Source organism: Clupea harengus, chromosome 12 (genome assembly GCF_900700415.2).
Source record: "Clupea harengus chromosome 12, Ch_v2.0.2, whole genome shotgun sequence".
Lineage (NCBI taxonomy): Eukaryota > Metazoa > Chordata > Actinopteri > Clupeiformes > Clupeidae > Clupea > Clupea harengus.
Window position 1 is genome coordinate 22,633,598 of NC_045163.1, and position 13,403 is coordinate 22,647,000.

The 13,403-nt window shown below is 52.2% G+C and overlaps 1 protein-coding gene across 1 annotated transcript in view; it reads right to left on the reverse strand.

Annotated features, from left to right (window-relative positions):
- mbd2 (methyl-CpG binding domain protein 2) overlaps window positions 1-13,097 on the reverse strand; it is a 41,637-nt gene extending 28,540 nt beyond the window's left edge. The window contains exons 1-2 of the mRNA XM_012830184.3: window positions 12,658-13,097; window positions 1,206-1,365 (exon numbers count right to left, since the gene is read on the reverse strand). Coding sequence (XP_012685638.1) covers window positions 1,206-1,365; window positions 12,658-12,773 — 276 coding nt within the window. The 5' untranslated portion in view covers window positions 12,774-13,097. The remainder of the gene's footprint in view (window positions 1-1,205; window positions 1,366-12,657) is intronic.
- Between the last annotated feature and the right edge of the window lie 306 nt (window positions 13,098-13,403).

Consider the following 13,403-nt stretch of genomic DNA (forward strand, 5'->3'; position numbering starts at 1 on the left):
TGAAAAAAGAAAAACACACACACACGCACACACACACACACACACACACATGCTAGAGTGAAACAAAAGAAATCCCACACATATGTGCCTGAGGGAAGCGCCAGAAGGATCCACTCTTTGTACCGCGTTTAAAAGTGACGTCGTGCACAATGACACACAGCGCTGCCTTGTAGAGTCCATTCTGCTCCATAATGCAGCTCCACTGGTTAACCGGAGACGGCAGTAGCGACTCTATCAGGGAGTGTGTGTTTCAGTTGTGTGTGTGTGTGTGTGTGTGTGCATCTTTGGGGTTTTTCTTGGGTTCATTTGTTTCCAACAGGAAGTGTGGTGGATTGTGGGTCGTGAGCGAGGCCAGAGCGTGAGATCACAGGCTGGCTGGTCGCTGTGATGTTTCCCTGAGGCTTCCTCGGGTCGCATCAGAGGGCTCCCTCCCTCCATCGCTCGCTCGCTCGCTCGGCGCGAAAAAGCCGCGTGGGAGCAGGACACACTCAAGGAGCCAGCGGTTAGCCGTTATCGTCAGCGTTCAGATGTTTATCCGCCCACCCCCCCTCTGCCCCTCCTCCTCCTCCTCCTCCTCCTCTTCCTCTTCCTCTTCCTCCTCTTCCTCCTCCTCCTTCTCCTAACGAGCTAAGCAGACCTGATTAAGAGAGGGGAGTACTAGTAGGGGGTGAAGCCTGAGACCATGTGTTGCTCGTTCTTTCATTCTGCCTCTTGGGAATTATGGGTAATGGCGTCCCCGGTAATGAGACAAAAACTGCTCATCATTCAGGCCCCATATACCTGAACAGCAAACCGGCCCAATCAAGCAAACAAACAATACGAACACATACATACATACATACATACACACACACACACACACACGCACACACACTTTCAAAAAAACCTACCGTCTAGAAAATGACAACGAAATAAACTAATAAGTAAGTGTAGCAAGAAAGCAACCTACATACATACATACAAACAAACAAACAAACAAACAAACACTGCAGTGACATTGTTGTGCTTAGTCTTTGTACCCCATCTCCCCCGTTAGTTCCCTGTGACCTCCTACTCTCTTTCTCTTTCAACGCCTGGCCTTCGTCTTCTCCTCGTCTTCTTCTTTGCTCTGTAAAGCCCACCCACCCCTCTCCGACCTGTCCTCTTTCGGTCCTGTCCCTCTGCCCCCCCCCCCCCCCGTCCTCCTGTCCTCCGTGGCGACTCACCTTGGACAGGCTGAGGTTCTCGTTGCGGAGTCGCTGCTTGGTCTTCTGTAGCTTGCTGGGCATCATCTTGCCCGTGCGGAAGTCGAAGCTGCCCAGGTCCACTGTGTTGCCCAGGTAACGGGACAGCTGCGGTTTGCTCCGGAACTTCTTCCCCGAGGGGCTGGGGGGGGGGGGGGGGGACGGACGTAAACATATGAGTCAGTGGGGATCTGAGACTGAGGCAAAAACACCCACGCAAACACACTGGGGATGCAGCTCTACGCATGAGAACAGCACAGAAGCTTGCAGCTATACTACCCTACATGCATACATGCAAATGCGTGCCCACACACACTCTCACACACACACACACACAGGCTGGGAGCAGTCATACCATCCTTAAGTCTTACACACACACACACAGGGTAAGATGTACATGTAACATTAGCTTAGAGGTCTGAGGTGAGCGGTATAGAATATCTGGTAGCATTCTACGGGCCTAATACTGCCCTTTAACCAATGTGACCTTGACTAGAACCATAACCTCAACCCGCGTTGCAGCAGTTGGAAAATTTGACTACTGCAATAACAGACACAGAGAACCAAGTTATGTATGGGCTGTCAATCAAAATGTCAGTGTGTGTGTGTGTGTGTGTGTGTGTGTGTGTGTGTGAGAAAGCTCACTGAATTTCTCTGCGAGAACTCGAGCACTTCATTCTCAGAGTTCTTCTCTAGGTTCACACTCTTCCCCAGAGAGAGACTTCCTTCTTCCTTCTACTCTCTGTTTGTATACGACTTATCTGTATCTCCAACCCTCCTCTTTCAACACCAAAGTAAAGCACGGTTTTCCCCACTCATGTGCATAAGGAATTCTGTGCGAGCCATGCTGTGTGTGTGTGTGTACGTGTTTATCCGCATGTGGCCTGGCTGTATGCAATTATGTGTGTGTGTGTTTGCGTGTGCGTATGTGTGTGTGAGCTTGTGAGCATGCGTGTGTGTGTGTGTGTGCGCTGTGTGTGTGTGTGTGTGTGCGCTGTGTGTGTGCGCGCTGTGTGTGTGTGTGTGTGCGCTGTGTGTGTGTGTGTGTGTGTGTGTGTGAGCGTGTGAGCGTGTGAGCATGCGTGTGTGTGTGCGCTGTGTGTGTGCGCGCTGTGTGCGCGCTGTGTGTGTGTGTGCGCTGTGTGTGTGTGTGCGCTGTGTGTGTGTGTGTGTGTGTGTGCGCGCTGTGTGTGTGTGTGTGTGTGCGCGCTGTGTGTGTGTGTGTGTGTGCGCGCTGTGTGTGTGCGCGCTGTGTGTGTGTGTGCTGTGTGTGTGTGTGTGTGTGTGTGTGTGTGTGTTATTGGGAGCTTGCTCTGGCCTCTCCACATGCAAATGAAAAGGGGCCAGAGCAGTGACACGAGACCTGCCTCCTCTCCACATCACATCACACTAGAGCTTCTCCATTCTTTTCTTATTCTCTCCCTCCCTCTTCCTCTGTCTCTCTCCCACTCTGCCTCCCTCTTCCTCTGTCTCTCTCCCACTCTCCCTCCCTCTTCCTCGGTCTCTCTCCCACTCTGCCTCCCTCTTCCTCTTCCTCGGTCTCTCTCCCACTCTCCCTCCCTCTGTGTTTACAGAACTCAGGCAGCAAAAGGAGCACAATTGATTGTGTTCACCTCAGCTAGTAAACAGATTAGCTGAATTAGAGCCATCTAAATATCTCCTCCTCCTCCTCATCATCCTCCCGTCTCTCTCTCTCTCTCTCTCTCTCTCTCATACACACATCCCCCCCCCCCCCCCGCTCATGCTCCCTCGTTCCTTCTGTGGCCCTGCTGTCATGTGACGGGGGTGATGTCACACCCTCGCTGGAAGATACGAGTACAGATGCGTCTCACCGAACAAGCCACTCCTCACCTCCTGTGGTATGTGTGTGTGTGTGTGTGTGTGTGTGTGTAGGACCAATCACACATTTGCACTGTCTGTAATTATACGTGTATGCACTGCATAGTGCGTACCGCGTAGTGCGTACTGCATAGGTATTGCATTCGTAGTGCAGGCGGAAGAAAACTTCTCAGGGAAAATGCCTTTGTGGGACTTTGATACTCCATGTCAGCAGTTTACATAATCTGTTAAACCTGTGTTTAATACTCACACACGCGCACGCACACGCACACACACACACACACACACACACACACACACACACACAGATCACAGATCAAATGGCGATCAGACATGAGACGAATGACCTCATGTGGGTTGAGTGAGGAGTGTGGCCTGTCCAGGACCACTTCCAAGATTAGACAGCCTATCAGAAACCAGCAAAGAAAAAGGGGGCAGAAGTCCAAACAGAGACTTGACTGCAATCAGTCACTGTGTCACACACACACACACTACCTCTCTCTCTCACACACATACACACACACACAGACACACACACACACACACACAGAAAGCTTCCTGGCGGCAGCTGGGAGTCCCTCTCTTTTGAACTAATTTCACTCCTTCTTCCCTGCCCGAGGGCAAGCCTCCCTGTGGTCAGCGCTCACCCAAAGACCACCGTCCTCCGCACAGGCTGAGCGCCTACACACACACACACACACACACACACACACACACACACACACACACACACACACACACACACAAACACACACACACACTCAAAGACCACCGTCCTCCGCACAGGCTGAGCGCCTACACACACACACACACACACACACACACACAAACACACACACACACATACACCCAAAGACCACCGTCCTCCGCACAGGCTGAGCGCCTACACACACACACACACACACACACACACACACAAACACACACACACACTCAAAGACCACCGTCCTCCGCACAGGCTGAGCGCCTACACACACACACACACACACACACACACACAAACACACACACACACATACACTCAAAGACCACCATCGTCCGCACAGGCTGAGCGCCTACACACACACACACACACACACACACACACACACTCAAAGACCACCGTCGTCCGCACAGGCTGAGCGCTTGGCACTGGAGTGAGCTGCTCTGTGTCTGCGTACCTGACAGAGCCACACACAACCAGCCTCAGGGTTCACAGAGGCACGGAAGATTCCGCCACATAAACAAAAGACGCAATCACACAGACGAGCAGTGTTGGCAGTGTGTGTGCTTTCGAGACTCTGTCCCAGTGTTCAGGGTGTGTGTGCTTTCCAGACTCTGTCCCAGTGTTGGCAGTGTGTGTGCTTTCGAGACTCTGTCCCAGTGTTCAGGGTGTGTGTGCTTTCGAGACTCTGTCCCAGTGTTCAGGGTGTGTGTGCTTTCGAGACTCTGTCCCAGTGTTGGCAGTGTGTGTGCTTTCGAGACTCTGTCCCAGTGTTCAGGGTGTGTGTGCTTTCGAGACTCTGTCCCAGTGTTCAGGGTGTGTGTGCTTTCGAGACTCTGTCCCAATGTTCAAGGTGTGTTTGCTTTCGAGACTCTCCTGTCCTCTTCTCTCCTCTCCTCTCTTTCCTGTCCTCTCCTGTCCTGTCCTCTCCTCTCCTGTCCTCTCCTCTCCTCCCTTTCCTGTCCTCTCCTGTCCTCTCCTGTCCTCTCCTGTCCTCTTCTCTCCTCTCCTGTCCTCTCCTGTCCTCTCCTGTCCTGTCCTGTCCTCTCCTCTCCTGTCCTCTCCTGTCTCTCCTCTCCTCTCCTCTCCGTCTCGCTCTCACTCCTCTCTTCTGCCCACGAGGCTTGGGGTCTCAGGAATGGTCAGTCCTCCTCGGCTCCTCTGCTCGCTCACACACACACACCCTCACCCTCACACACACACGCAGATGGCACTTTAGCAGAGAGGCACTATGTTAGCAACACAGACGGGCGGGCGCATGTGCGGGCGGGTGTGCATACGTGTGTGTGTGTGTGTGTGTGTGTGTAGTCAAAGAGGGGCAGGGAGACAGGAGATCATGGCAGACCTTCCTTCTCTCTTTCTGTCCTCTCCTCTCCTCCTCCTCTCTATCTTTCGCTCGTTCTGTCACTCCTGTTTCCCTCCCCCTCCCCCAGCTGCCTACAGAGCAGAAACGCCTTTAACCCTCTCAGTGCAGCACAGTGAACGGAGGAAGAGAAATGAGAGAGAGGCCGTGACAACACACACACACACACACACACACAGACACACACAGACACACACACACACACACACACACACACACACACACACACACACACACACAGACACAGACACAGACACACACAGACACACACAGACACACACAGACACACACAGACACACACCCAGACACACACAGACACAGCTGACAGACAAACGTGGCCTCCTGGATGTGTTCAGCAGGGTAGCATGGCCAGGGTGAGGAAAAGCACTCAATTATTTATCCCCCTCTCTCGTTCTAATTCTATCTGTCGGGGTCCATGCCACAGGCTGGAACACACACACACACACACTCTCAACAGGCTGTGCCTAGATCCACACAGAAGAGGAACAGCAGCGGACAGACGGAGGGAGACTGCGAGGGAACCAGCAGTGAAGTGTGACGCAACGGCGTGCTGCCCCTCCGCCATTTTCTGCGCGTGTTGCGCCTTTCACTTCCTCCCTCTCTCCGGCGACGCTCACAGCTGAGCGGGAGTCGGAGCTGCCCTGTGCCTGGCACAAGCTTTAATTAGCCGCGTGGCCTGCGAGTGATTCACCGCACGTCGACCAGAGAGAGAGAGAGAGAGAGAGAGAGAGAGAGAGAGAGGGAGGGAGAGAGAGAGAGTGTGAGTGAGTGAGTGAGTGAGTGAGTGAGTGAGGGAGAGAGAGAGCGTAAGCCGGAAGTATGAGCTGTTCACATTTCCTGTTTCTTTGTTTTTATGGATTTAATTTCTCGGCAAACCCCCCCCCCCACCCCACCCCCCCACCCATTTGTGGTCAGACCTGCGTCCCACCCTCACCCCTAAACCACGGGGACCCCATCCCTCCGTCTCCAGCCGAGCCGCAGAGCCGCGCGCTCAGGCCCAGATCCGCTGCAGATTGGCGCCAGAATCGGGACTGGAGCCACCCGCCGCCACAGAGGAAGCCTGTGAGTCTGTCTGGGGAAGCCCACCCAGCGGAGCAGCGGATCATTCTGGAAAGAGACACAGGACTCCAGGGTGGGGGAGCAGCCAGGCGAGAGAGAGGGGGGGGGGGGTGACATTACACATGCGCGTGTAGTCTCTGAACACAAAACACCACAACACCAAAGCACAGCACAGCACAGAACATAATGTCCAACATGGCTACACATCACGGCAGAGCAGAGGAGAGGAGAGGAGAGGAGAGGAGAGGAGAGGAGAGGAGAGGAGAGAGTGTAGCAGTTGACAAAGACACAGAGGGAAGCAGGAACACAGCGCGTAACAAAAACGGAATGGGACAGGACGGAACAGAACAGGACAGAGCGGAACAAAACAGAACATAACCTGAACCTGAACCAGAACAGAACAAAAGCTACACAGAGGAGAGCAGAGACCGACCAGAGCACAGCAGAGCAGTAATCACACTGACAAGCTCCTGACATTGCATTTGTGTGTGTGTGTGTGTGTGTCAGTGTGTGTGTGTGTGTGTCAGTGTGTGTGTGTGTGTATGTCAGTGTGTGTGTGTATGTCAGTGTGTGTGTGTGTGTGTGTGTCAGTGTGTGTGTGCGCGTGTGTGTGTCAGTGTGTGACAACACAAGAGGATGAGAACGTAGTAATCCACAAATCCTCTCGTAAAGCAATGAGTGTGACATAACCTCTGACCCCAGGGTCGCTGAGCTCCTTGAGGCTCAGAGGTGGAAGGTGTTCTGACGAGAAACTGATTAAAGGCAACAGCACCTACTGCACTGCACAAAATGTACTGCGTGTGTGTGTCTGTGTGTGTGTCTGTGTGTGTGTCTGTGTGTGTGTCTGTGTGTGTGTGTGTGTGTGTGTGTGTGTGTGTGTGTGTGTGTGCGTGTGTGTGTGAGGGCAAGGCAGTGAGGGATCTCTGCTCTGACGGGAATGCGCTGGATGACTCAAACACCACAAGCCTGCTGCAGTAACGGGAAAGAGGCGAACCAAAGGGGCCTGAACACAACAACAACTCTCCCAGCCATCCAGCCATATCTCCCTCTCATCTCGCCATTTAACCTCTGCGCCTCTTACTCACACAGTCTCCTTCTTTTAAGGGGTTTCTCACTAACTGAATCACTCCTCCATCTTTCTTGCTCTCTCCCTCCCTCTCTCTCTCTTTCTCCATTGCAATCTATCTCTATCGTTCATGCTTTCTCTCTCTCTCTCTCTCTGTTCTCTCTCCCACCCTCTCTAAGGAGACTGGGAAGGTTAAAGGCGTAGGCCTCGCTCCGTTGACACACCAGTGGGACAGCTTTTCCAGTGAAGCCTGAGAAAGCCAGGGTAGGGTGGGGTCAGGGTGGGGGGCATCTGAGCAGACACGACACAGCAGGTTTCCCCCCCCCGTGTCCGCAGCACTGGGTGGAAACTCTAGGGTGGGGGGAAGCACATTTGTGTGCGAGTGTGTGCGTGTTTGTGTGTGTGTGTGTGTGTGTGTGTGTGTATGTGCGTGTGTGTGTGTATGTGTGTGTATATGTGCGTATGTGTGTGTGTGTGTGTGTGTATGTGTGCGTATGTGTGTGCATGTGTGTGTATATGTGTGCGCGTATGTGTGTGTGCGTGTATGTGTGCGTGCGGGTATGTGTGTTCGTGTATGTGTGTGCGTATATGTGTGTGCGTATATGTGTGTGCGTATATGTGTGTGCGCGTGTGTGTGTGTGTGTGCGTGTGTGTGTCGGCATTAGGGCGGGGGTGTGCATGTTTGAGCGCTTCCACGTATGCCTCAAACCCTCACCCTCCCCGCCAGCAACCCATCTGCATGGCGGCAGGAAGTAGTTGAGGACCGCAGCGAGTTTTCAGCTCCAGGCCCTTAGCGATGACTCAGACTTTCGCAAGCATTCGTCAAGCTGCAGCATCAACAAAGCCAGACACCCCACCCCGTCTCCTTGGCCCCCCCCCCGAAAAAAAAAAAAAAGCAAACCTCCCATCGTCCGTTAGACTGGAGTCTATCTGGCCTCGACCAAGCGCACGCCGAGACCCCAGAGATAACGGCTTGCGCGTCACCGAGGCACTGGTGGCTGGAACCTGGGCCACAGTGAAGGGCACGGCAACGTGACAAAGAATGACAGCACACACAGAGCAGAGAGCGGAGGCATCGGACACATGGAAGAAAAAAAGCACAGCAGAAAGAAAAAAACAACGTCACAGAGAAAGTGCATTGGGGTCAGCACAGCAGCATCAGAAAGATAAAGACACAACGAGAGAGAGAGAGAGAGAGAGAGAGAGAGAGAGAGAGAGAGAGAGAGAGAGCAGGAGTGTAAGTGAGCTGTGTAACATCAGCATCAGAGGGACACACATATACACACACACACACACACACACACACCTGGAGTAAGAAAAAAAAAAAACGTATCTCCACGTATCCTCTCTGGCTACACCTTCTGGCTCATGGTCTGCAGTGTTGTCAAAGGGTCCCTTGATGCGTTTATAATATGTAGGATGTATTGTGGTGGACAGTTCCGGAAAAAGCCGAGCCGACCAGACAGCGTGCGTTTCATCATCCGCATACACAGACTTATTAACCAGATGGCCAGGAGAAGGTGAGGAGGGAACAATAAACAAAAAAAAAAGACGAATTTCAGACATGACGGCAACAGGAAGAGAGAGAGAGAGAGAGGAAGAGAGAGAGAGAGAGAGAGAGAGAGAGAGAGTGAGAGCGAGAGAGAGTGAGCGAGAGTGAGCGAGAGAGTGAGAGAGTGAGCGAGGGAGTGAGCGAGAGCGAGAGAGAGTGAGCGAAAGAGAGTGAGCGAGAGAGAGAGTGAGCGAGGGAGTGAGCGAGAGCGAGAGAGAGTGAGCGAAAGAGAGTGAGCGAAAGAGAGTGAGCGAGAGAGAGTGAGCGAATGAGAGAGAGAGTGAGCAAGAGAGAGTGAGCGAGCAAGAGGGAGAGCGAGTGAGCGAGAGGGAGAGCGATCGCCCGAAGGAGTAGAGAAAGAGAGAGAAAGAGAGGAAGGGAACAGACAGGACGTGAGTGATGCACTATAATCCCTGCTACCCCTGGCCATGTAGGGTTGCACACAATTGAAGTCGGCTCAGTGAAGTGGCTCTACTTCAGAAACAAGAGTCAGGTCAGAAACTAGTCAACTAGACACCTGAGCCATAGTCAGACATAGTCAGACACACACACACACACACACACACACACACACACAGATGTGTGATGTTTGAAGATGTTTGTGACGTCTTTGATCACCCGTACTATTGTTTTATCTCAAGACTCGGAGACGCCATTACTAAGGATGTTGTTCATTGTTAACTCTCCGTCTGCACTGTCTCTGAGGCCGGGAGTGCTATTAACACTCACTTTACGCTTTTCTGTTATCTCTTATTATCTCTGGCGGTGGTGCTATCAATTCCGAGGCGGCCGTCATCTGTATTGTTGTTGACATACTTGAAGTTGTTTACAGTTGGTAATGTTTTTCTTTTTCCGTGACGGGTTATTGCCGGAAAACACGCTGAGACCCTTTCTATGGAATCTCCTCTCGTTCGCCAAGAGACGAAGGTCAGACTTTTCGGGGCTTTAATGCCGCCGGCCACAGACACCCTGACTCATCGCCACTCACGGACAGGGGCCGGCGTCAGGCCAAACCAAAGCACCAGCCAACCCAAGAAAAAAAGGCACCTCCCTCCCTCCCCGCCATGAATGTTAGATGCCGGTCGGTGATCGGACGCCGAGGCCGAGGCCGAGGCCGACGCCAGAGGAACAAGAACAGGAAGCGGGCTTGTCCAACCCACACACTCACACACTCACACACTCACACATTCCAGCCTTCATTTGATGGGTGTGGGGGTGAAGCGGCACCAGCACATGGGCTGAGGATGGAAGGGGGTAGGCCTGCTTGTTAACTACAGTGGCTGGTGAAGAATAGAAGGAGGGGTGGAACAGAGAGAGAAAGAGAAAGAAAGAGAAAGAGAGAGAGAAAAAGAGCAAGAGAGAGAGAAAGAGAGCGAGAGACAGAGGGAAAGAGAGAGAGAGAGAAAAAGAGAAAGAGAGGGAGCGAGCGAGCGAGCGAGCGAGAGCGCATGGGGGTTAAGGGTGGGGGGTGGAGAGAAAAGAAAGGCCACGCGTGCTGATGGAGGATCAGTTTACAAGGCTTCCCCGCCACCATAGCACCTTTAACAAACCTCACCCCTCCCCCACCTGCCATAATGAGCGGGGGCAAGAAGAAAGGGAAGGGAAGAAAGAGTCATTCCATCCTCGCCCCGACCCATTCAACATTAGCGCGGCTGCTGGTTGTTAGCTGGGACAGTGGGGGGGTTCCGACAGGCAGCGAGAGTTCGAGGGAACGGCGGAGACCGTGGGAGACATGAGAGTGGGGGGCTATGGTCTGGTGTGTTACCTAAGAGTGGGGGGCTATGGTGCAGTGTGTTACCTAAGAGTGGGGGGCTATGGTGTGGTGTGTTACCTAAGAGTGGGGGGCTATGGTGCAGTGTGTTGCCTGAGAGTGGGGGGCTATGGTGCAGTGTGTTGCCTGGGAGTGGGGGGGCTATGGTGCGGTGTGTTGCCTGAAAGTGGGGGGCTATGGTGCGGTGTGTTGCCTGCAGGCTTGCCTGGCATGCTGGAGGCAGGCGAAGCGGAGCGGGGTGGGGGAGGGGAGAAGCTGGACTCCACTCCCGAGACACTTCCGAGTGGAGAGAAGCCTGGCCCTTGCAGCGCAGGATGTGACAGAAACCAAAAATACACACGTAGTGGTGCATCACGTATGCACAAACACGCACACAAACACACACACACACACACACACACACGGCCACGCCTCGCCATCTCTTGCCATCTCACACACATCCACAAGCAACCTTGCACACACCCACACGAGCCAGAACGTAGAACAGCAGAGCCTTCAGGCCTCTCGATATTACTAAGCCTGGCCATTGCACACACAAGACACACACACACACACACACACACACACACACACACACACAGGACAGTATTTCACTATCATTATCACACACACACACACACACACACACGACAATATCTCCAAACAGTGCTACACACACAGCCACACAGACACACAGACACACACACACACACACAGACACACACACACAGACACACACACACACACACACACTTCCACACTATGGTCAGAGATGCTCATTTGAATGAGAAAGAGAGGCACGTTTTAACGAGCAGGAGGAGAATGAGGCCTGACATCCCCAAGCACTCACACTGGAGGGCCCGACAATCCCTTGGAGCCCTGGGGGGCCACCAGCAGAATACCACAGAGGCAGCGGGGGCAGCGGGGGCACAGGAAGAGAGGAGGGAGGGGTAAGGCTCCTTTTTTCAAGAGAGTGTATATAACGTGGCGTACACACACACACTCACACTCTCGCACATTTGGAACCATTCTACTGGAACACTTCACCCCAACATGAAACACCTAGGCCTAACGAACGCAGATGAGCTATGAGTGAGAAAGCTGCCCCCCCCCCCCCCCCCCCCCCCCCCCCCCAGTTCATACACACACACACACACACGAAATGTTAGCAGTACGATTTTTAGACGTTTCATTTCCATGACGCACAACGCAGACCAGTGGTCTGTGACAGTCATTGTGAGAGTACCAGTAGTGTTGCCAAGCACTTTCAGTTTCAGTGACGGACCACTTGAGACCTGCAACACTGGATTCTGGCTCAGCACAAAAGACACCATGTTTGACGCCAAGTTGGTCACATCATCAACCTTACAGATACAGCCTAGTCTCCCAAAACATGTGATGGGACTATGGTGTGGGTGCGTTTATGTGTATTTCTAGCCATTTGTATGACGACCATTTGTGCCAAGATGTTGGATTGGAGTACTGTATTCAAAGCAAAAGATGTGTCACTCATAAACATCAGATTTTTTCTGCAGGGCAACACAACAGCTGAAATAAACTAGTTGTTGATCTTCCTACATCAACTTTAACAGCCTATTGCCAGTATTTATCTATACCAATATCAGTGTTATTGTATTGTTAATTGTTATTGTATAAGACAATTATCAAGTACTTATTACCAGGACTAGAAAAATTAACCTGTGCCAACTAAATTAAATTAATTTCTGTGGGGTCATATTGGCAACAGGGCACAGACATGTATATACGAATTGTCATATGGTACACGATGCTGAGTTGACCATTTAGTCCACTCAGGTCAGGGTCAATGACCTATTCCCAGTGTACCACTGTGGATCAGCAAGACAGCAAGTTCAGGCGCTAAGCTAGGTAGGTGTTTGCCACTTCATGGCATCACATCAATTAGCCAACAAACCGCTACTAAGCCATGAAGCAAGTGGAGTTTGCCTAGGGTCACATCATGCTGGTTATGAGGACTTCATGTGCGGTCCCCGGTTCAAACTCTCAGTTATATTTAACTAGACAAGTAGCAGACGCAGAGAAACGAATGTATTTAACTTTACCTGTAATAGTACACATCGCTCTTCCCAGCACTGAGTCCCGACTTCCGGATCACTTCTTCTTTCTTCCAACCCGGTGGCAAAGCCGGGCAATCTAACCTCTTCCTCTCCATGATCATTTAGATGGCTATTATGACTGCGAGGGAATACCCCAACCAGTGAAAAATGACTGGGGGTCCAAGTCAGAGAAGTTGCTAGCGAGCTAGCTAGCTGGCTAACCTGAACTTGAGGAGAGATTAGGCTAAAGTACGTGGTTCCAAGCAAATCATTCAGCAATTTTAAACTTCTGTTATAACACTCCCCGTGATTTCAACGATGCCTTTTGTAACAGTGGACGGTGGGACTATTAACACATCGGCCGACAACTAGACTAGCTGACCAACCGTGGCGGTAGTAAGTCCGTCAGTCAACGGTGGTGGCGAAGTAATGCTGTGACGCGCTGAAATTTCAGCACTTCCCACACTCCGACCGAGCGCCTGGCAACCACACTCGTTGGCTCGTACATCGCCCCGCCTCCCGCGGAAGCCTCCCGTCACTTCTCGCTAACACTACCAAAGAGCTCAGAATGCATGGATGATGTCCCTAGGTCTCATGGATATGTCAGTGCTATGATGCAACACTCACCGCCTCATAGTGGATCATGTGTGATGCAGAGTTACACTGTTTGGACATGGTCTTTCTCTGTTACAGTCTCGGTTACAGTGACAGTTGCGCTGAAAAGTGAGATAACAGTTCATTATGTTTGAGAT